The sequence below is a fragment of the Aptenodytes patagonicus genome, chromosome 1 (assembly GCF_965638725.1).
Source record: "Aptenodytes patagonicus chromosome 1, bAptPat1.pri.cur, whole genome shotgun sequence".
NCBI classification, from domain to species: domain Eukaryota; kingdom Metazoa; phylum Chordata; class Aves; order Sphenisciformes; family Spheniscidae; genus Aptenodytes; species Aptenodytes patagonicus.
The window spans coordinates 181,886,653-181,910,723 of record NC_134949.1 but is presented as its reverse complement, the minus strand read 5'-3'; the positions used below and the strand labels follow the sequence as shown (position 1 = coordinate 181,910,723).

The 24,071-nt window shown below is 37.7% G+C and overlaps 1 protein-coding gene across 1 annotated transcript; it reads right to left on the bottom strand.

Moving 5' to 3' along the window:
• Positions 1 to 184: 184 nt before the first annotated feature.
• Positions 185 to 23,878, bottom strand: DIS3 (DIS3 exosome endoribonuclease and 3''-5'' exoribonuclease). The gene is made up of 21 exons (XM_076362915.1): positions 23,645 to 23,878; positions 21,377 to 21,534; positions 20,443 to 20,636; positions 20,253 to 20,326; positions 18,914 to 19,081; positions 17,813 to 17,977; positions 16,764 to 16,877; positions 16,539 to 16,676; positions 15,292 to 15,438; positions 12,946 to 13,062; positions 11,977 to 12,078; positions 11,226 to 11,290; positions 11,057 to 11,141; positions 10,306 to 10,433; positions 9,765 to 9,851; positions 8,580 to 8,736; positions 6,761 to 6,975; positions 5,443 to 5,611; positions 4,849 to 5,007; positions 4,320 to 4,442; positions 185 to 522 (listed from the first exon to the last, which is right to left on the bottom strand). The coding sequence occupies exons 1-21, from the start codon at positions 23,876 to 23,878 to the stop codon at positions 430 to 432; spliced, it is 2,892 nt and encodes a 963-aa protein (XP_076219030.1). The 3' UTR covers positions 185 to 429.
• Positions 23,879 to 24,071: the final 193 nt, after the last annotated feature.

Below are 24,071 nucleotides of genomic sequence, written 5' to 3'. Positions count from 1 at the left end.
CTGTAGAATTTATCTTTCAGGAGTAAATTCTGTTAGCACTTAAGACCAGTAACTAGCACCATTACTTCTTTCAGTAGTAAGGTGCTAAAGCGAATGCACTGAACAGACTGACTTTTGTCAGGCTCTTGAATGGCCTTAAGGCCATTAAAAAAGAAAATAAAAATTAAAATACTACAACTATTCCTTCACTTTGCAGAAGCATTTATTTTCACCCACAAGACAACACTGTAGACAGACTTGGTTTTAAAACTATTGTTCTCCTGCATACATATAGTCATAAAAAGTTTAAAAAAAAAAAAGCCAGTTTTACAAATTATTAAAAGGTGTATTTAAAAGTAAACAAAATCTGTTTCTAGCATTTTGCCCATAGGGAAAAATATGTAAATACAAATAATTCACATGTGACTTCCTATTAACTTTTCTGTCCAGCTATTTTTGTAGCTTCTTTTTCTTTTTCTCCGGTTCATTCTTGCTGCTTACTTCTGTAGATGATAGATTTGCAGGCACATCATTTCCTAGTATCTACAGTAAGAAAAGAATTGGAAGTTAGAACGGTTTTGACTCAATTTTAGCTTATACTATCCTGATAAAACTTGAGTTTACTTGTACAGACCTTTTATAAGCGCCATATCAACATCAGAAAATTCTGTTAGTAGTCATCTAAAAACAGGTCTACCATCATGTAACAATCACAGCTAGAACACTCAAGTGAAGAAGAGGGAAATGCAAGCAGCAGCACCCCTCCTGACTCAATTGCCGGCAGTTCCTTTTGCACCAGATTATATGTGCCGCCTTCTCAGTTGTTTGCCATGCCTTAGCAAATGCTTCTGAGGCAGGGGTTATGAATGAGAGAGGTGAAGAGGGGTCCTAAACCTACCAATTTTCATTTTGCTTTCAAAACAATCACCACTACTGTGTTTTCTGAAGTGCTGCTCCTGTCAAGCAGAGGCCCTGTCAGGCTCAGGACACGGCATAGCAAAAAGGCATTTAGCTTTGATAGAAACTGGAAAAACTTTTGAAATAAATGGAAAACAGACTTTTTCTAAAGCAAAGAAGAACAAGAATAAAGAAAAGCCTGTGTGCTTCCAGAGAATGACTTGTCCTCAAGGAAAGAGGTAATCAAGAAGCGTGCTATGCTTTCTTTGAGAATATGGGAGTAGCGTTCAAGCAGAGAAGAGTGAAGCAGGCCACGATGAAATACAGTTCACTCAAGTAGGGTTCATAAAAGAGTTGGACCGAGACCAGGCACGCCTATGCTCCTCTACACTTGAGTCTTACGGACAAACTGCAATGTCCGATTAGATGAGGTGACAGGCGCTTCAGAAGCTTGACGCAAGGAAGCTGATCACTAGGACTTTAATACCAGGTTATAAATTACGTGAAAGCGACAACAGCATATACCAGTAGAAGAGTCATTTAATTGTATTAGAGTAACACAGGCACCTATGCTGGAATTAAACCCACCGCCATAAGCTGAAGGTTATGGTTTTGGTCAGCTAATTAGGATGGCAACAATTATGACACGCTAATGACACTAATTATGACAGTACCAGAGAGGCTGTGAGACCAGGTAACACGGTAACAGTAATTACCTTCAATGAGTAAATGTCACAAGAAGGCTCGAGACAGTCTAGGTTTCGAGGTGCCATAGAGGCCCGTTTCTTGGAGCAACTAGTCAGAGAACCCATGAAAAGGGAGAAGCAACTCTTGCCTGAGGACCTGCTTAAGAGGTTACCCACAGAACCATCCCTGTAATACTGATTTCAGTGTACTTACTTACTGAAAATGCATCACCATGGTAGAAGGAAAAAAACCCCAAACCTTAAAATGCATTACATCAGCAATAATAAGGTATTTAGTGAAGATTTTATTAAAGGGGGTTGCAAAAAGGTAAAATGCTTTCAGGGGTGAGAAGGAATTGAAAAAAGAAAGACTTGGAGTAAGAATATGCCATTTATCAATAGAATTTCAAGAGAACAGTTAAAAAAAGTCAGTAGAGTGATTAGTATCGCATGTCAACAGGCATCCTTTAAGAAGTGAAAATCCTGTCCAAATGAAGAAGAAATAAGTGCAAAATTAAGTTAAAATAAACAGGCAAGCCCAAAAGACTGAGGAACAGTAATAAAAATTCTCTAAGTGAGAGGCAGGGAATTATTCCTTGCTCTTCCATCAATGGATAGCACGGTGGTAACAAAAGCCTAAAGCAGGCATGAACAACAGGTGATCAAAGTGTAATTGAAGCACTCAGGAAAATTAAGACCAACATCAAGAAAACTGTTACAAATGCCCATCATCAGAAAAAAAAGGTTCAGAGCAAACTGGGTAAGAGGAATACTAACAGTGCCAGGGCTCGACACGGTCCACTGGAGAGTTCTAAAAGCAAGTGTAGAACTGTCAGCTAGCAACTGTTGGGTGTGTATGAACTCATTGCTTAAAACTGGTCTTGGTACTAGAAGGAATGAAAGATGATGCAAAGTGTTCCCATATAACACCATACAACACAGAGAATCCTGCATGTGTCTCTGTACGTATGTGATCCTGTATGGATCTGTGGTGTGCTCACATCCAGAATCGTGCATGTGCTTCTGTTCCTCCCAGCTCAAAAAAAAAAAAACAAACCCACGTAACAGAACTACAAAAACATAAAGGTGATGAAGAAGGTCAAAGATACAAAATAGTTTCCAGAAAAGCAGGAGCTAACATAGCGGATAATAGAAGCATATAGAATTGCATGGCACAGGAATGGTAAATAGGAATAAAAGACTATTTTTCATAGTGTAGGAAATACAGGATGTCATCAAGTAACAGTATTAGGCATCATGCTTGAAACAAATGAAAGGTTAAGTACTTTTTCATACATGGTGAGCTGTGGAACTCACTGCTACAAGATACTGTGGGAGTCAGAAGTGTAAGCTGGGGAAAAAAAAAAGTGATTAAACAAATTCACAGAACAAGACTCTTATCTACTGAACACAAAGAAAGATGTGTATCTTTGAGTGAGACAGTATTTAAGTTGTAAATTGCTGGAAGCTTTGAATGGACGTGAAGGGAATGATCACTGTATGTGCATCTTACTCATATACTCATTCCGTACCAGGAAGGAGGACGAGTAACTGATGTTTAGAATGACAGTATTTTGGATTAACCAGCATGGCCATTCCTGTATCAAGGGATAAACTAGAATTATAGTATTGCCTTCGTTGTAGAGCAAGGACATTAACAGAAATTAGTACAAGAAGTAGAAGGCAAGGGGGGGAAATCAGCTTGCGTTAGCCTTACTTTGAGTCTATTTTCAATGAAGAAAGCGTGTCCCCTCAGGGACTGGAGTCATTGCAACAGGAGTGTTCCTGAGTTACGCCCACTGACAAACACTAGTTGGCGAGCGCAAGCAGTAGGCAGCTCAGCATGTGAATGCACAGCAGGATGCAAGGTTTCTTTCTACAACAAATTTAATTATCTACTCCCACTTTTTGAAGTCATGAGGATTGCCTTCAACTTAAGCTAATACAACAGCTCAAATATCAGAATATTTACATGTGTTTGGAAACAGATGATTCCTCAGAAAAAAGAAATAAAAATGTTTGACTGTATAAACAACAAGGACCGCTTGCTTATTTTGGGTTTTCTTTTTCCTCCATGATTACAGACGGTCAATAACTCCACCTATCTGTTTACCAAAAAAGTCACATGTAACTTAATGAAAGTACACAATCTTGTACTGGCATGCAAAATACTCAGCAGGCCTGAGGTGTGAGACCAGGTGAAAACCCCAGTGTCCCAGATGCACTAAGCTAGAATTGAAAAGTCTTAAGACCAGAGACACAGTTATTAGGACATTACAGTTCTTACAACATTATCAAGAGAGAATTTTTATATTGTGGAAGTTGTAAGAAAGGATTGCCATTTACAGCCAGCAATTATACAGAGTTTTCTTCTGAGCCACCCATCACAGTTACACAGTAATTTACTGGAGCAAAACCAAAATCCTACCGAGTTTTGGCAGATTTTCAAAAGGGAGATTTGATTACAGAACCGTGACATTCAAACGATATTAATTCAGCAAATCATCATCTTTCCCATCAGTGGAAATATCTATGATGGGCCCAGAAGGGAAATTTAATTTACAGCCCTTTATTCTTTTCAACAGCCGGTGAAAGCAGACCTGTGTCTTATTGAGAGTAGATATGAAGCAATCGCTACAATCTGCTGCTAAATGATTTTTTTTCTTCTGGGTTAAATTTCAATTTTACTGTATGCTGATTTTTTAAGATTACTGAAGGGTAATATGAATCTATGAAATCAGAAATCTTGTGCCTTACCTTTGGTTCTACCAACACCATCCGAATTTTCTGATGTTGGATGTTGGAAGCATCTAACATAATGTTCACTTTAACTTTATCAAATACACGTAATGTTGTGTCTTCCACAGTAAGTGACGGTACCTGAAAGTTCAAATTTTGTATAAATACTCACTGCTTACGATGTCTTATGTTTTTATACAAATAAATATTTTTGTAGGAAATTATTAATGTTACATGTCAATGAAAAAGAACACAAATTACTGTCCTGAATGTTCAGAGTGTCAGAATACGTGGTATATACGTTTTTGCGGTATTTACTCAGATAATTAGATATTAGTAGTACCTATTACAGAAACCAATTCGTGTCAGAACCTGTTTATTTAGACTTATAAAGACTGTAGTGGCACTACTACTACAGATTAGTAAACTTGCATTTAGAAAAGCCTCCCTTACCCTTCTAAATCCAACTAGAACAGATTTTAGTCATTCTGCTCACTTACCAAATCAAAAAATAAAGGTATTTAAGAACAAGCCTTATAAAACATACCTCATTGTTGTAATCCAGTTTTGGTGTTGGTTTACCTTTTTCTTCAAAGAAGACTGTTCCTTCTAACCCATACTTGGGAATCAGAACCACAACTGCATTTTTTCTTACAAATAATATATATGCATCTTCATTCACTACTCCTTTGCTTTTGAAGAACAGCTGTAACAAAAGTAAAATACATGAATAAGAAAAAAAAAGCACTAGAACATTCTCTTCTGGATTACAAATATACTGGCTTAAAAAAATAAAAACATTCTAATATGAATCTATACTTAGTGGTAATTACACACCATATATTGAAAGCAGATTAAAAAAATCCCATAAACTGTTTATAACATTACTATAGTATTAAGCACTCATCATATTGATAAAAAACACAAAGTAAAAAGCATCCTCAAGATGCCATTATTCTAAACTTTTCAGAACCAGCAGTGCAGTGTTGCAGCTTTTCCTCAAAGCAGCAGCCCTCATTCTTCACCATTCCTGCAGACTTGCTTGCTTTTGCTCTACAAAGCACAACTCAATGTTCCCTCCCTTCCTTCAAAATCAACATGAATTGTCCGTAGTTAATCCTCACATCTCAGAACTACCTACCTGTGTATGGAATGCAACAGATGCTCTTTGTGCGTATTGAGCCATTTTATGTCGGTAATTGAGATTTTTACACATATCCGCTAGTTTATGTTTATCTGTAAGTTCTGGGTAAGTACTGTCCGCTCCTATGGCCACTGCCAAAAGTCGATGTACTATGATGTCAGCATACCTGCAACAGATGAGATTAAATGATCAATGACATACCAAAACATACTTTTTTAATTAAAAAGTTTCTGAATATAATTTTGTTTTTATAAATCTTATAGATCAAAAGCTTTTTGTAATAATGACGGTCTGCTGATGACTCCCTGTATTAATTCAAGACCGCTCTCTTTGCTGACCAAAGATACACTCTGCAGAGCCAGAATGAACTGTACTGTTTTCTAAGAGAAATTCTTTACTATATTCTACCAATAGAGCGTATTATTACATTACACAAAGTGTATTGTTGAATGTTTACAAAGAAGAAACAAAGTTTTATTTCTGGATTAAAGAATGATGTTTCACCATGGCAGCTTAAGCCGCTCCCTCTTCCCTTTCCCATAAACTAGACAAATTTTGTGTAGAATGGTATTTCAAATGCCATTGATCTGCAAAGCATAATCACACTTGAATTGCTTGGTACATAACTTTTATTAGAACTTCAGCCAGGAACTTTTTAACGCATCTGTTAGCAACTAAAATTTACTATTAGGACTCCCAGAAGCTCCACAAATTATCCACACAAATGCACAGGAATTTTAATCCACCTGTAAGAGATTTCACTTGCAATGTTTCTAAGGAGCAAAATACGACAACAATTATTTTCCTCAACACTTAGATACTTCTTGGTTAAAAGAAAAAAAAAAACCCCTCATTTTCCAGGATGTACGATTTCTTTACAATGCAACAGCTACAGAAGCAAGTTTCAATTTAGCAATGTATTTATAGGTAAAATACAGTCTCCTCAAAATTTAAACACAGCTCCTACCTGAAAAATGACTGGCCAAACTCTGCCTCAGTCTCTGGTTGACTTACATAATGCTAACTGATCCCGAAGTGCATTTCTATGCCAGAGATACACATTAGGGATGTATTTCTCTTATTTTCATGAGTCTTTTTAAAAATTTTATTAGACCTTAGGAATCATAGACAGTGAACCTAGGCGCTTACATGAAGATGGATCACCATGTAAAGCCACTGCTGTTTCAATTGAAATCTAAAGCTGAACAGAAACAGTATTTTGTTTGAAAAGGACACCACCACAATTTAAAACAGAATTTCTTCACAAAAATATCATTTCTTTTTGTTCTCTGAAACTTTCATAAAATAAAAGTACCTTCTAATGGGTGAGGTAAAGTGGGTATAAATAGGTGAGGCTAAACCATAGTGATGAAAATCATTATCCATTCCAGAGCAGAAATAAACAGCTTGCATCATGCAGCGAGTGGTCAAAATTCGCAACAGTGTATTTAGATAGGGGAACGTAGGAGATTCAGCTTTGTCTAATGATTCAGCTAAAGCCTTTGCTGAATCCGTCTTAATTTCCAAATTCTGGAAGGAAGGAAAAAAAATTAAAAAAGGTCAGGTATTACTAGCAAATATTAACAGAGTATAAGCAGAAATGTAACAGCTGCATCCATGCTGATCTTAGCAACTGGCACAGGCATCACACTTAATAACAACCTAGTGGAATGCCACTATTACAAAAAAAAAATCCACCCATGCACAGATCCCTCCCTCATTATCACTAGTGCTCTATGCAAACAACGAAAAGCTAAGTCAGTAGCCTAGGAATTCAGAAAAGACATCTATTCAGAACTAAGAAACACTTTATGCTAATATCAACAAGTGTTTTTATTTCCTTTGGTTTGATTTTTCCATCCCTTTATTGAATAAATCAAAAGGAATATGCAAAAAAAAAAGTATTTATGCCACACAAAAGGTTCTCATCCAAGCACAATGTAAGCAGTAATCAACCTTCTTGTATGTCCTCCACAAAATTATGAAAACTTGTACTTGGAAAAGTGATTTGTAAAACTAGTACTGTATGACACTAAGCTTGTTCCCTGTTTGCCAGTGTTCCCTGATAAAAATTCAAGTAGCATGCAAATAAATAATGCATTTTTAATTTCCAGTCACACAAAGTAAGTTTCATCACAAGATCAGCTGAATGTTCTTTCCTTCATGTACACCACTGACAATGAAGTATGATCTAGAGATCAAATTATGCTGGTATTACGCTAAAATAATTGCGTATTGATTAAAAAAGTGTAACAAAAATATAGCATATTAATACCTAATTGTGATGGTTCTGACAGAGTAGTGAAAAGTCACTTTGGTTTATTAAAAGAGCGGTTGTCTATGCACAGGAATTTAGCTTTCCAAATAAAACGGTACTTTAAAAATAATTTTTGGAGTACAAATGAAATCATTATCATTATTCCAGTTTTATAGCAGTGGAAAATGAAATGGCCTGGGTTTGGGCTCATCTGTTAATCTTCCACTGACAGAATTTGGGAGTTTCTCTCTTGCCCCTAGGGGAAAAAAAAAAAAAAGGCGGGGGGGGGGGGAGTTGAAGGAAAAGGCAATATGAATGCACATCACATGTCTAGAAAATTCATTTTAAAAGTTTAGCTCAAATGAAAGATCCCAAACCAGGAAAAATAATTTTTTCAGTTCAGACTTGTTAATTAAATCAGGCTTGTTTCAGGCTAAATTCTAGCTGATCTAAGGAGAGGATGGAAACTATATACACATACGCACACATTTTCTTAGTTCCTGACTTTAAGAGAGACATGTTATTTGATGTGACTGACCAATTTTTAAGTGTATCAATAATGTATGTGATCCAAAGCCAAAAACTGGCTCAAAAAAATCACATGTGGCTTGGAGAGGAGTAACATTCACAGCACCCAAGAGTTAAAATACAAAAGACTTAAAGTGTGATTTGCTTTTTTTACCTAAGAAAGGGTTTTTAAAAAGCACAAGAGTCTTCCGTTCATCTAGAGGTACAGATACCTTGCTACAAGTACCAGCAATTTCAAAGTACTTTCAAAATACTGCTTTCCAACCCTTATTCTTGGGTAAGTGGCCAACCAGAGAGAAAACACAGCTTTTTATAATTAATTCACTTAATTAGCATGGTAAGAACTTGCCTCGGTCTTTGCTGCCTTCACAAGGATGTCGTAATTTGATGGGGGAGGAGCAGGATGTTTTCGGAGCAAGGCAAACTCCGGGAACTCATCGTAAATTTTTTGTGCTACAGAGACATTGGCAAGCAACATGAACTCTTCAACCATGGAATTTGTTTCTCTATCAACATAAAATATTTTGTATTGTTAGAAAAGCATTAAATATTTACTTTGAGTGCCTAATGAAGAAACATTCCACCATCCTAACAACATTATATAACAGTAACTAGCAGTTTTGAACATTTATACAATTAGGCAAACATTTTTAAGACTAAAAACATAACAATTATTTACTAAGTTTCAAATACTGAGTCAGAAGGAAAAAATCTGAACTATTCTAAAATAACAAATTATATTGAAGAAAAATGCTCTTTAAAATGCCCCAAAAGACCAACAGATAAACCTCTTGATTTCTTCCAAAGAGTACTGTTCAAATATTGTGCATATGAAGTTTGAAAGCACCATATTGCACACCATTTATTCATGACGGTATACATAACTAAGTGTAGATTTTAGCACAGAAACTAAGTAGTAGTATGAGAGAAAGCAAGTATCGAGCTTCAGAAATTGAATCAGTAGCTCCATTTCTAGAACTCCTCAGTCTGTATCACTCTGCGCATGTGCAATAACTGCTCTGTTGTTCTTAAGGTTTCAGTAATCCATAACTCCGAGTTCTACTTTCTCTCCTTTGTTAATACCAGAAGAGCATCACAGAGAAGCCAGTGGGACGTAGTGAGTTTGGACCTTAGTGCTCCATTAAATCAGTAGTAAAGACTTAAGTTCATATATGAAGCATACAGTTCAAAATTTGCTTCATAAACAGTGCAGAAAAAGAGAGAAGAATTCTCTTTTCTAGGATCGGCTTGCCCAGAGAAGTTGTAGATGCCCCATCATTGGAAGTGTTCAAGGCCAGGTTGGATGGGGCTTTGAGCAACCTGATTTAGTGAAAGATGTCCCTGCCCATGGCAGGAGACTTTGGACTAGATGATCTTTAACGGTCCCTTCCAACCCAACTCATTCTGTAATTCCATGATTGTCCTGCGCTATTATATGAACTCTGTACACTATTAAGTAAATGTTGCTACTTAAACATGCCTTTAATTCCATCCCTGCCCTGAATTAACTAATTGAGGAAAATAAAACGCGTACTTGAGCTCCTTAGTCTGCAGATCAATAGGATCGTGAGTTTCACTGTCCATGTGGAAACGAACTTCTGGTGAGGAAAGTGTCAAGGCTCTGGAAGACAGTAAGTGGTATTAACAGATTACAGTAAAGCAGAAACACCAGCTGAGTTGCAGGCCTGGGTTTATCATGAAACTGTAATTTAAAATTAGCAAAAATTAAAAATACAACTGTGGAATTAATGTTCAAATTAGCCAGAATTATGATGCCAACACATATCAGTATTAGCTCCTAAAATTTCAAATGCTACTCCTCTGGTTGTGTTTTTATAATGACTGTAAAGAGATCCATATTGATTGATCTTGTGAAGGAAAAGTTAACATGCCAAGTTTATATTTTTGGGGAAATAAAGATAGGCATTTTTATGCAAATCAAAATGGCAAAATACTTCTCTTTCAAAGGATTTTCACTGGAAAAATGGACACAGAGGACCATTATACAGTTTGACAGCAAAAAATAGCCAGAGAAAAACTAGGATAAAAGGTAACAGGGACACTGCACAGTTTACCCATTATCAATTCTTTTCTTCTTCAGAATTTTTGCTAATTTGTTTAGTCCACGTAGGCTGGTAGTAATATCATCATTCATAGTTGCTGAATCAATTCTCATCTGTGCTTCGGCATATGTAAGAGAAGCCTTGAAGAGGTTAAAAAAAAAACAAAAAAAACAAAAGAGAGACACCATGATACATAACTGAATACTGAAAAGAAAAACATAGTTCTGTTGCAGAAACTACAGTTTGCTGTCAAAGTTGGTTCACAATAATAGAAAGTTTTACATTCAACACCTAAATGCATGTCATTCTCAAAGAGTAATGGACAAAACAGGACAGATCTAAGCAAGATATTAAGAAATACCAGGCAGTTACAGTGTTTTTTTTATGCTGATCACAGATCTATTTTATACATCAGAGGTCTAATTTTCAGAAATATATTAAACACCTACAGAGTGTACCGAATTTAACTTAAAATTATGACTAGCTGGTATATACCAACCATGTCCAATATATATACCAATACATTTATACTTTTTAAATGAAATATCATAACACAGTAACCACACAAAAAACATTGCGGCCTTTGAGGTTTAAAAGAACAGGGCAGAATCGAACATTTTATTTTTAGAATTTTCTAATTCTAAGAAAATTTAAATCAATAAACAGAAAGAAGAAAACTTCATTATCAAGTCTGTTGATCATTGTTTTTATAAAAAGGTCTCCAGCTTTTTTTCAGAAGTATAATAATGTTTATGTGACTAACCTTGGAATTAATAATACTCTTCGTAAATCTGGTTTTTAGAATTTCAGCTTTATGGTTCATCTCCCATATACATGAAAATGCAAGCCTATGAGAGGGAAATCTGTTAAAATCCACATATAAACATCTGGAGTTTCTTGTCAGGATCAAAGTATGGATCATATACATATACCTGTCCACATTAGATCTCAGGGAGCATAAATTGGAACTGAGTAACTCTGGAACCATATCAATCCTCTGCAAAGTAAAGAATAAAAATCATGACTAGTTATAAGTATGTATTTTAATTTCCTGACTTTTAATATACTAAAAGCTTGGAAACAACAATTACTGTATTTTTTTTGCTAAGAAAGCTCAGATTTCTGAAAGAAAAGTAAGCTACTTTAGAGGAAATTCATTCCAAGATCCATTTTAATTATCAGTTTTTTAGTAACAGTTATTTCTGAAAAGAAATTGTGGTCTGTGAGAAATAAGTTAACATAAACAGGACTAAGTATACAGTTGTAATGAATACAAATCATAGGAAACAACAGCGTTTTAGCTACCACAAGAAAAAAAAACAATAGAAAAGGCAAAACCAGGCCACTTCCGCAATTCCAGATCGATACTAAAACAGTAGTCCAGTTTCAGAACTATGTTATTAATGCTTCAAACAGGAGCTGAAAAGGATATTCTCCAGATAATGGATTTAAAAAAAAAAAAAAAAATTAAAAATGTCTCCCTCTTGCTGTGCACACTGAATGACAGAAAGCACCTTCATTTTGATAGTCTTAGGCAAATTAAGTGCAGCCCAAAGGAGTCTATACTTTTTTTTCCCCTTAGTTTAGAGATAATGTCTCTACTCCCAAGAATTAAAAGAGGAAAGCAATGAAAAATCCAACCTCTTAATTGTACAAAAAGCTTTTTATATAGAAAACAATTACTTTTTCACACAGATATACTGTTGTTCCTCTCTTTGCCGACTCCTCATCCAAAGCATTTCCTGGGCGAATAAAATGACTGACGTCTGCAATATGTACACCAACCTAAAAAACAAGCATCACGTTACGCGTCTTATGAAACAGAAGTAGTTCTCAACATGAAAGAAACTTTCTCAAGTTTTTATTTACAACCCAATTTACCCATTCCCAGTTCCCTTCAGCAGCTGCTATATTTAGTAATAGGAATAGTTAAAACCTATCATACTGATATTAAAAAAAAAAATGAATAGTTGCAGCAATTATGCAAAATAAGGGCATGCGTACATTTAGTGGAAAGTTATACTCATTACCAATGCAACTCTTCTTGCCTGGGAGCTCAAATAACCTTTTTCATTTTCTTCAAGGCTCACTGCAAATTTGTTGTTGCTTTTCCGTTTGCTAGACCTTTCATTTTGGCACACTATACTATTACAATTACAAATTAATTTATAACGAAGAAAACCTGACTAAATCAGATATAAGGGGGTAGAGAGCTGGTGTTAAGTCTGTAGCTTTTTAATACTTTTTTTTTTTAAATAAAATAATCATTCCTTAGGCACTACAGCAGTAGCTTCACTTTTTCTACTGATAGTTTTTTATCCTAGCTGTAGATATCCATGTTTATACTTAGCTAAAGCAGTAAATAAATTATATGTTAATTTCCCATGCCAAACGAGCAGAAAGCAGGGCGAATTTAGGCGACATTATATTCCCACTTCTGACACTGATGTAATACAAATCAACTCCCTTTCTTTATTACCATCTTGCAGTTGTGCAAACACCATTAATTTCTTTTACAACAGATGTGTAGCTTTGCTCATGTCATTTACTATTACCACTACTGCACTCTTTGTAAAATAGAGGAGGAAGTAAATAAATAAATGACTGGCTTGATTAAAAAAAAAAAAAAATCAAAACCCAAAAAAACAATACCTCTATATTTCCATTTTCTACTTCTCTACAATGTAATGCATCATCAATATCCGTACAACCAGGAGGATCAACACTACAAACATACAGATGCCTTAAGTCCTCCCTGTATTTCATATCCTGAAATTTAAAAAAAAAAGAAAGTGTTTTTCAAGAGCATCTTCCATATCAAAGTAAAAATGATCATTTCAGAAAGGCACTTTGCATAAGATTTTTGAAAGCAACCAAGTATTTTCAGAGTGCTTTTTTCTGTCTTAGGACAAGATTTGCAGTAATATTTATTTATAAGATCAAAACAGACATGCAGAAACTACAGTGATGGAAAAACTAAGACAGAAGATGATCAAGTACTGAAAAAAATTCTGTTTTACAGCAAACAGGAAGAGAAACAGAATAAAACCACAATCTTTTCATGATCTTCACATCTTTATCGGCGACACGGATAGTGGGATCGAGTGTACCCTCAGCAAGTGTGCTGACAACACCAAGCTGAGTGGTGCGGTCGACACGCCAGAGGGACGGGATGCCATCCAGAGGGACCTGGACAGGCTTGAGAGGTGGGCCCGTGCGAACCTCATGAAGTTCAACAAGGCCAAGTGCAAGGTCCTGCACCGGGGTTGGGGCAATCCCAAGCACAAATACAGGCTGGGGGATGAAGGGATTGAGAGCAGCCCTGCTGAGAAGGACTTGGGGTGTTGGCTGATGAGAAGCTCAACATGAGCCAGCAATGTGCGCTCGCAGCCCAGAAGGCCAATCGTATCCTGGGCTGCATCAAAAGAAGCGTGGCCAGCAGGTTGAGGGAGGTGATTCTGCCCCTCTACTCTGCTCTGGTGAGACCCCACCTGGAGCCCTGCGTTCAGCTCTGGGGCCCCCAACATAAGAGGGACATGGACCTGTTGGAGCGAGTCCAGAGGAGGGCCACAAAGATGATCAGAGGGCTGGAGCACCTCTCCTATGAAGAAAGGCTGAGAGAGTTGGGGTTGTTCAGCCCGGAGAAGAGAAGGCTCCGGGGAGACCTTATTGCAGCCTTCCAGTACCTGTAGGGGGCCCACAAGAAAGCTGGAGAGGGACTTTTTACAAGGGCAGGTAGTGATGGGACAAGGGGTAATGGCTTTAAACTGAAAGAGGGTAGATTTACATTAGATATAATTTAGATTAGATATAATCTTCACTATGAGGGTCGTGAGGCACTGGAACAGGTTGCCCAGAGAAGTTGTGGATGCCCCATCCCTGGAAGGTTGGATGGGGCTTTGAGCAACCTGGTCTAGTGGAAGGTGTCCCTGCCCATGGCAGGGGGGTTGGAACTAGATGGTCTTTAAGGTCCCTTCCAACCCAAACCATTCTATGATTCTATGATCTCAGAATTAGCAGAACCAGGAATCAAGATTTTTTTTAAGTGAAATTTTGACATGTCCAGCTGGACAAATTGTTTAGGATATGATTGCCCTCAACTAACTTTAGCTTTCTAAGGCTTAGATGTCTAGACAGTTGAAAGAACTGCACACTTTGGAAGTATGTACCTTTGTATCATGGCTACAAAAAGATCTCAGATAGGTATCTTAGACTAGACAACTGACTTTTAGACAGCTAATTTACACAAAGATCCCTCCTTCAGTTTCCACGTTCAAAAGAAATAGGACTAGGTAATAAATTATAATAAAAGCAGCCCACCTCAAAGAAATTAACATACACAAAATGCACAGACAAAAACACTCAGCCCAGCCCAACACAAACCAAAAAAACCTAGCCCAGCCCAAAACAAAAACATACCATGGTCAAATTGTTCCCTGATGACATTTTTCCATACCTTCTAAAGCAACCATTTCCCGTATTTAAGCTACTGGGGGAGAACCTGAAATTCACTAACAGCATTTAAAACGAGCAATTCTGCAAACACCAGTTTATCTTTCTATAATTATTTTACTGGATTATAGCGGGATATATTAAAGTCTCCTATCCTCAGATTATTTTAGTGATGACACAGGCTGCCACGTTTGGTTACAAACCTATTTGGCAAGATGAAAAACTCTTAGGGATGATCTTATAATAATTTGAACTGTAGTCTCTCTCCTTTGCAAAAAAAATTTTTTTTTATATTTTTATTTTTTAATGAAACCTGTAATATGGTTTTTATCTTAAAATGTCTCTCTCTAACAAACACAGTTTTAGCCAAAACCCAAAAACTTGCAGAGGCCTTGTTTCCACAGGAAATCTGGCTGAAAGTCCAGACAAAATGGTTTTGGACAACATTTTCCCTCTATTTGTGGTGCACTGGGATATCCAGGAATGTCACAGTTTGATTTGAAGGAGAAGACACAGTAATTATTACAATAATTTAAAAATTATTACCTGTTCTGTAATGGTCCATGGCATTTTTGGTAGGAAACTAAGGACACCCTGGGAAAAAGGCTGATGAGGGACATCATGTTCAAGCAAAAGAACTTCTGTCTCGGTCTCCTTATCTCCAGCACTTCCCAAGTTCTTTACAAAATGACCCTGAGAAACAATATACATACATACAAATATACACAGGCACATCAAGCAATATTGTTTGCTCAAAAATAAGTATTTCAGACCATTATTTCATAGGTTATTAGTATATTAAACTACACAGGAGTAATCTTTCCTTCTTCAGTCAACTTTCTCATCTTTAAGAGAGAAATTTAATTTCAAACATTCAATTGATTCAGTAAGTCTGAACTTTGTACTTCCCCCTCTTTTCCTCAAATGGCACTAAATTCTCCACATTTAAGACTGCAAAAATTGTAAATGTAGCAATGCAGTTTTGCAGGAAAGAAAAAACATTGCTGCATAAGCAGCAAAACTAGTAAGGTCTAATTTCTCTATGGGTTTGTGTTGTGCCACACATCCCACTCCCTAACACCACATTAACTCTACTTCCTTTCTCACGTCTCTCATCCTCTGCAGTAATGCTGTCGTCATCTTAACACTCCTTCCATATATTCCAAGTTTCCTTCATTTCTCTAAACATGGGTGAGACAGCTGTGCTCTCATTCATTACAAGCTATGCATTCCTACACAAGGCAACAGAAGCCTCTTCAAAACCTAGTTAGTGTTCAACACAAATTGAAGCTAGTGTCCTCAATTTCTCTTATATCCTCCTGTTTATTTACAAAGAACTTTTAAGAACTTAATTACCTGTAACTCTGCCCCACTGGCAATACGACTGAATTTGGCCAATGTGTTTGAAACTACTTGCCAGGACGGTCATCAATGTGTGGATGAGCAAAGCCACAGCGAAAGGTTCACATTTCTAGGAACCCGGACTAAAACAACGCGGTCCCTAGTTAGTCTAAATAAAACACCTTAGTTAGCACATATATGTTCACTGCAGAACCTGAGCACCAAGCTTTTTAAGTATGATAGCCCATACCTGCTTTTTGGGGGTAAGAGTAAGCTAAATCATTTCAAGACTTCCTTAATTTGCACCATCAAAGAATGGCACTCAAAGAACTTAAAATTCATGTCAACGCTTTTTGAAGTTACTCAGCGTTGCAGATAATAATAAACATCTCACCTTATAAGCACATAAAAATGGGACAGATAAAAGTTCAGAAGAAAACATTTAAACTTACATTAGGATACCTGGAATTCCTGGGCCAACCATCAATAGCAACAACTATTCTTTGTCCTTCCAGCGTATCTGCTTGTCTTGTTTCTATTCGAATGCGAGGAATTCTGCGATCAGCTGGTGTAAACAAATGGCGCCTTGCCTATTAACAGCCAGAAAAAGGAACAAATAATTTCTAATTAAAGGAAAAAAAATATCTGCACCTACAATAACTTGCTTATTTCCTTACCTCTTTGATCTGTGATTTGGAAAGCATGCCACAAAACGGTCGCCAGTTTCGTTTTATAATGCCCACTACTTTTCCTGTAGGTCTCAGCATGTCCTTGTTAACAGCAGTCTTCAGCTGGTAGAAAACACATAGGTTAAAAACACAAAACTCTCTGAACTCATGTTAACGTGTTTGACTACAGCATGTATCTCAAACCTTGGTGGTAACAACTTATGTGTCACTATAGTGCCATAAATTCTATTATGACTTCATAAACGGAACTATGTCTCCCTGTGCTTTGCATGACTTTTAGTATTTTTAGTATGTGACATGACTACTTTGTTGTGGTTTTGGTTTTTCTTAACGGATATTGTTTCAGAAAAACAAAGAACAGCAGAAAGACTCCGAAGAAATGTTACCTTGTTCCACTGTCTCTGCTTACTCCACAACTATCTCCATTTTCTTTTCCAAGCTATTATTATAATTTTTAGGAGCCCTTTTATGTTGCTTGAGAATTCTCCAGTAATTCTAAACACAGTAATTAAAAAACATTCCCATGGTACTCAGTAGGAAGATCATGTTTCTAAAGAAATGCAAATATTTGTTGGACAGGATATACACGTGTGTGCACTGCACACACATTAAGCAGAATTACTGCAAGAAGCTAAAGAATATTTTACAACTGGTTCAAACACATGCATTGCCTATAAAAGCTGACTGTCATCGTGATACAACATCTGCTTCTATTCTAGCAAATCCTTATCTGCACATCAGCATATAGCTTTGCATTATTACCTGACTACCACTCAGTAACTTTTAGATTTATGAAGTTTAACAAAGTGATGTGGGAATTTCTGATTGGGATTAATTAAAAAGTATCCATTTTATACATATTCATGTATTTAACGGAACTGTAGGACTACAATTAAGGTTTATAATTTCCATGTTCACAATAGCTTTTAGGAGTCAGTATAAAAAGGATGTATAAATCTAAAGCCTAACAAACACTGTCAGGGTATTGCAGATTTCATCTCTCTCTTAAGTAAAGTAAAAAATTATTTAATCCATACAATGTTTTCTTTCTCCTCTTCATTTTCAATGTCATCTTCATTCTGGCCATCATCCTGCAAGACCACTGAGGATGGTGCCACCCATTCATCTCTTGCCAACAACTCCACAGCTACAATATCTTCATGAACTGCTCGGTTTAAATGTTTCAGTCCCTGTATAATTATCTGGATTTTTTAGAAAACAAAAAATGAAAATGCTTTGATGATGATGATTCATGATGATAGCGACAGAAGACCCAAATCAAAGCAGTGTAACAGAAGAGTATCCACGTATAACAGGCTCTGCAATCTAAAGAACATTTTAAGGCATATTTGTGAGGCACTTTCTTCCTCTGCCTAGGTTTCTTTCAGTAGTGATGATACTATTTCAGGATTCCAATTGCATCTATAAAAATCACTTGTTTTCCCCAGACTTTTTTTTTTTTTTTTTTTTTTAATCAGACAATCCTATTTTTGTAGGCTAGGGGACTCCACAGACTACTGGGAGATAGGAATAAAAGAAACGGAGAGCCAGAGAAGCACCTCAGCTGCCACTACAAATAGGGAGGGAGGAGACAACTGCTGCTGCTCAGAAACAGTGTCTATACAACTGTACCAACAGAGAATCCAGTAGGCAGACAGCTGGGTTAACTGCTTGCAGGGGAACAGCCCATCTACTCATCACCAGGCGTGAAAATAGCAGGGGAAATAAAGCAAGAGAGCCCCACAAGGGCTCACCACAGTTTTTCTGAAAATCCTCCTACAAACTTGTTTCTCTGTCTTTCACCATATGTTTCAAACTATTAAAAGTGTTATATTCGAGTCAATTGAAAAACTATTAACAACTAAGATTCAGCTTTATCAAATACTTTATCAAAGCACAAAGTATAATTTTAAACACATTATTCTCTTTTTGAAAAGAGCACAGTCAACATTTCAGTTGTCTGTATCCATACAGATAAACAGACAAAAACAAAGCAAAAAAGTCAGTAAAACACAGAAGAGGAAAAATTACTATAATGCTCCTTTTTAACAACATACATCACCATGAAAGAATTACATTTTAAGTCATTACTGAGGCTAGTTAAAGTTCACAGCATGAAGTCAAAATTAAGAACTCACCTCTTTGTTTTCTTCAGCATCTCCATGAACCCAAACAGTAGCTTCAAGATAATTATCTCTGCTTGCCCTGTAAGTTCCTTGGAGGTAAATACCAGATTTTATTCCTTGCTGCAGTTTGCTAAGAGGAATATGTTCTGGAAAAATTATTTTTCCACTTTCTATTTCTTTCTTTAAAAAAAAAAAAAAAAAAAAAAAAAGGAAATTTTCAGTCTTTTGTATTCATGATTATTCCAAAAGTGAGCTCAGGAACATGACACTCAAGCTAGCAAACTACAAAATTGTAACTATGTGTAGGTTTGAATATGCACAATAATGAAAAACTACTATTAAGCAGTAATTTTTCTAATGAAGCATAAAAAGCACAAAGAACACAGAAACATGACAATTCTAGGAATGCTTCCTTTTCTTTTCCTGTTTGCCTGCAGTTACTTTAAAAGATACTGCACAAGTGACATACACTTTTACATTGATTTGGATATTCTGACTAAACACATACTTAGTGAAAAAAATATTAGCATAGTACTACATAGTAAAGAGTATAGCACACAGTGTAAGCATATACTGTAAGCTATATGGAGCATTATGAAAACACAATACTGTGACTAAACTTTGGAGCAGTCAGACAATTGGTTAAAGCTGAATGAACCACAGCTAACCGCTGAAAAGATCAGCTGAGCCCTCCACTTTCTTCCCACTCTTGCATGTTCTACTCCATTCTGTTAGAACTAACTGATGAAATTAACCTTCCCATTTTTTGGTGGTGTTAGTTTTCAGCTGTATCAGTCTTATGTGAAAATATAGGTCTTGGTTCTGATAAACACAAAGCACAAGGAAATAGAAGAGGATGTAGCTCATCTTCAAGCTGCAGCATGCACTTAAGTCAACTTAACTGACCACAAAAACCAGAGCTTTTGATAGAAAATACTTTTGATCAATAGTAAGTTAACATAAATTTTCAAATAATAGACACAAAACAAAGACCTAAATGGTTTGCAATATACACTTCTGTAGTTTTCATTTTGTTTCAATTGTTTCTAATATTTACACACTTTTCTTTAACCAATTGTTATTACTCTCATCTTCCCACCAGTTACCTAAAGCAAATAGCTTTTTACAAATAACTAGATACCTACTAATAGGCATATAAGCAGCAGTAAAAACAGCTGCAATATTTCCTTTTTTCTCTTCAGCTGTCAAAAAGTTGTACTGCCAAAATGGTAGTAAAGTCCAGAGTCCTCATTTTCTAAACTGATGCTATTAGCCTGACATATGGTGTCCAATAATATACTGCAAACCATTTGTGATTAATTTATTTTATAAAAAGAAAATAAAAACATACCCCTTCATCAGATACACAAGCAAGACGATCTACAAGGTCAGGATTAGCTATCAAGCTTTTTATATACTCTTCACCTACAAAAGCACACACATAAATATTTATGCAAGAGATGCACGGGATTTAGGTATGAAGACACTGCTGAGATTGTATATCTGAGCAATAAATTTAACATACATGCCACTTCACTTACACGTATAAGCAGTTATCCCTTCCTCTAGAGCTTTCTCTTTATTAGTTCTGTCATTTGTTAAAAAGATAACTTGGATCTTCTCCTCATCCTGTATTTTCTTCAAGTGTTCATTGTACCATTTTACTGCTACTCGAATGGCTCTGTCATTGCGGTCATTAGAAGTTTCTCCTTGCTCTTGCTCTATGTATGTTTCTCTAAATAAATAAAAGGGGGGAAACAAAACAAAACAAATCCCAACATCTATCCATACTTACCAAAATTTTTCAGACAATCAAGATCAAGATTGTGAGGCCAAAAGAATCATCGCTGTACCAATTTTAATAATAATAATAATAATAATAATAATAATAATAATAATAATATTATAATTTTAATAATAATATATTTCTACTATATATGTGTAACACTCTATAGGCCACTGAAGAAGGGTCAGGAGACAGAAGAGTCAAGAAAAATAGCAAGGAAGTGTTACTTTCTAATACAACCTTCTCACTGACGATTGAAGAGGACTGCATTCAAGATGCTAGAACTATGATACTGCAGTAGTGGAAACGACTTGTGAGCACAAATAAAGGCAAATTAATTGCTCTTCACATCTTAGAGCTTTCTGTCACAAATTAACAGATTTTTTAATGTTTTAAAGGGACACTAAAATGGAAAAGCATTATTCCATTGCTCAAGTTAGTCTTGTTTATAAACTTTATTCAATTTTCTAATCACCTTTTCATAATATATATGCTTATATTAATTATAAAACAGAAAAGCTCCTGAAACATGCAACTATTTCTCAATAGGATTCCTTAGAAGTATAGAGTTCTATGCACCTCAACCTTACGGTTTTTTTTTTTACCTAGTTCACATGTTCCAGTTCTGTTTCCCAGTTTCTTTTACTGGACATCAGTACAACTTTACTATACCCTATTCCACACCTTACCGGTGATGTTCATTGGTGAAAGAATAGAAATGTTTTTCAGGGTTTCCAATCACGTCCCTAATTCGCTTGTACACTGGTGCACTCCGATTCCTGACTTCTTGTAAGACTGTCTGTAGCACAATGACATTCTTAATAACAGCATCTTCAAGTATATCAATCTGAGGAACAAAATGGAAATGAATCAAAATTGTTGTTTAATTCTATCCAATAACAGGACTTGAAATATTTGTTTGGTTAATACGTAAAAAGCTAACATGAATAATGAGTTGCACTACTTCTGCCTTTTTCTCTCACTCTTGGGAAACTGAACAGTATATTAAGCTGCTTCCTCCTGCTTGTGGGCAAAAAGTTCAAATAGGATTTTCCAGCCTCTTCGTGACCTGAATTTTGCTGGAGTGAAGATAAGGACTTATTCTGACTTCCAGCAAATTCAGCCTCAACGTATGCAGGACTCCAATCAAATTTAAGGCCAGATGTACACTAGAAATTTTGTTTACATAAGATTGGTTCTTGTAAATTATAATATTCGTAAACAAAATACATCTATGCACAATCTGACAGTAATCCAACATAATTTAAAGGCTATCTGGCATATGTCTTTGTGAGCAATACAAACCATAAAATAGCACTTGGCCGCTGTTACACAGCTAACACGGACATGCCTGAGCATGTGTAGGCTTAAGATGTCCAAAAACAATCCCACTGCTGCACTGCAATTTTAATTTCCTCAGATTCAAATCAATTGGAATTCTGTTAGCTGCTCTTCACCTTTTCAAAGACTTTTTTTTGAGGAAATCCATTAAAAATTTTTGAGCACTTTTCTTTGCCAACTCCTGACAGCCGGGGTGTGCAAGAGAGACAAACCTACACCAAAAATCCATGCTCCTGTCAGGAGAAAAAGGTGAGCTCAGTTTCCTAAGCTTGTGGCAAGGAGCTGTGCGAACCCACCTCCAAAAAGAGACAGCAATAAGGCTCTAGAGGGCATGGCTAAAAGAATCAAAAAAGCAATACCAGACCAAGCTTCTCTGCACCTGATGTTTAGATGACCTAAAAGATTTAGAGCCATGTTCGCAGGGCAAGAAATCCAATATTCTTCTATGCACAAGCTGAATTACCAGGCCAAGTCTTACTGTTGCAATCCTGTTCCAGTTGCTAGGTAAAACTTTTCCTACTGTTACCAAGACTTCCTAATCCCCACTGCTCCAGTTCATGGCAGTGTCCCCCGGCACATTCTCAGAGTGCTCTGTAGTATGTATATACAAACTTTGCCAACAGACACCAAGAAGTCCATGGGTAACAGGCTGAAAACATCCCTTGACTTGCTGCTTTGGGAAGAAAATCCTTACTTCCAACTTTTGGGATGGGTAACTGCTAAAACATGAGTGTTGTAACCCTCTCCGGAGTAATCCATGTTAGGATTCATGAATTACTTCCAGTCTCCAACGTCTGCATGGGGCTTTCTTTCTACAGATGTATTCAAAAGCAATTAAAAAAGTCAGACATCCAGCTTGGGAATTCACTGCCTCCCAACCTGGAGTTCTACTGTCTGCACTGCCCAGACTCAAGCCTTTGCACAATTAGTGACGGGCTGCAGAGTAAAGTTCATCCCACGCTTCCAGAGCTGTACATGGGATGATTTTGCAGCCTCTATCCATTACTTGAAATCAACGACACAGTATAAAGAACCTAAGCCTACAACAGTCTCTGAGAGAGAGAATAGGTATTTAGGACAATTCACGTTGACAGGAAAATTCAGTGACCACCTGCAGATCCCGATCGCTGCTTCAGAGTCTATTCACTCTCCTTGCCTGACTTTACATACCCGTATCAGACCACAACAAACAAGAAAGATGTTGCTCTTTATTCCTACCGTTCAGGCAGCAAAATATAAAACCGGAAAACGGTCTAAAACCAGACTAGACTGGGAGATGCCGAAGGCCTCCTCAGTAGCTGACAGGGAAAGAAAAGACCACCCACCCGGGGATCAAGCAGACACAATTAACAAGGGGAAGACTCAAGCCCGACAGCGCACCGCTAAACGCGCCCCTCCAGGAACGACGCCCGAACCCCAGGCCTAAGGGGAGCGGGGTATCTCGCACCCACGCGGATTTAACCAAGGCTGGAGCGGGGCTTAAGGCTCCACAGGGGGGACGGCCGGGCCCAGAGGGAGGCGGCGGGCCCTCCCCCGCGTCCGGGTCCGTGGCTCCGCTGAGGCAGCCGCCGCCCAGCGCTCGCCCCCTCCCGCGGCCCTCGCCGGGAGCCGCTCACCTGGTGAAGGAGGAGGTTGGTATCGGGCAGGAGGTAGTGCGGCCCGGGGCAGAGGCTGCTGGCGGCGCCGCTGGGCTGCGCCTCGAGGCCGAGGCCGGGCCCGGCGGGGCGGGGGGGGCAGAGGCGGCAGGCGGCGGCGCCGCAGGGGATGTCCTCGCGCAGGTAGTGCTCGCGCACCACCTTCACCACGGCGCCCGCCCGCGTGCGCTTCAGGAACGTCCGCGAGGTCAGCATGGCGCGCGCCGCGGCAGCCCGGCCGGCCCTCCGCCTCCCGGCAGGCACCGCGGAGGCAATCGGAGGGGGAGGCGCCTCCTCCCGGCGCGGCGCGCCGCGCGGCGCGTCGCGGCAGAGCGCGGGAAGCGGCGCGCGGCGGCCCCCTGGTCGCCGTGGTGATGGCGTCGCGCAGCCCCGCCTCAGTCGTCCTGAG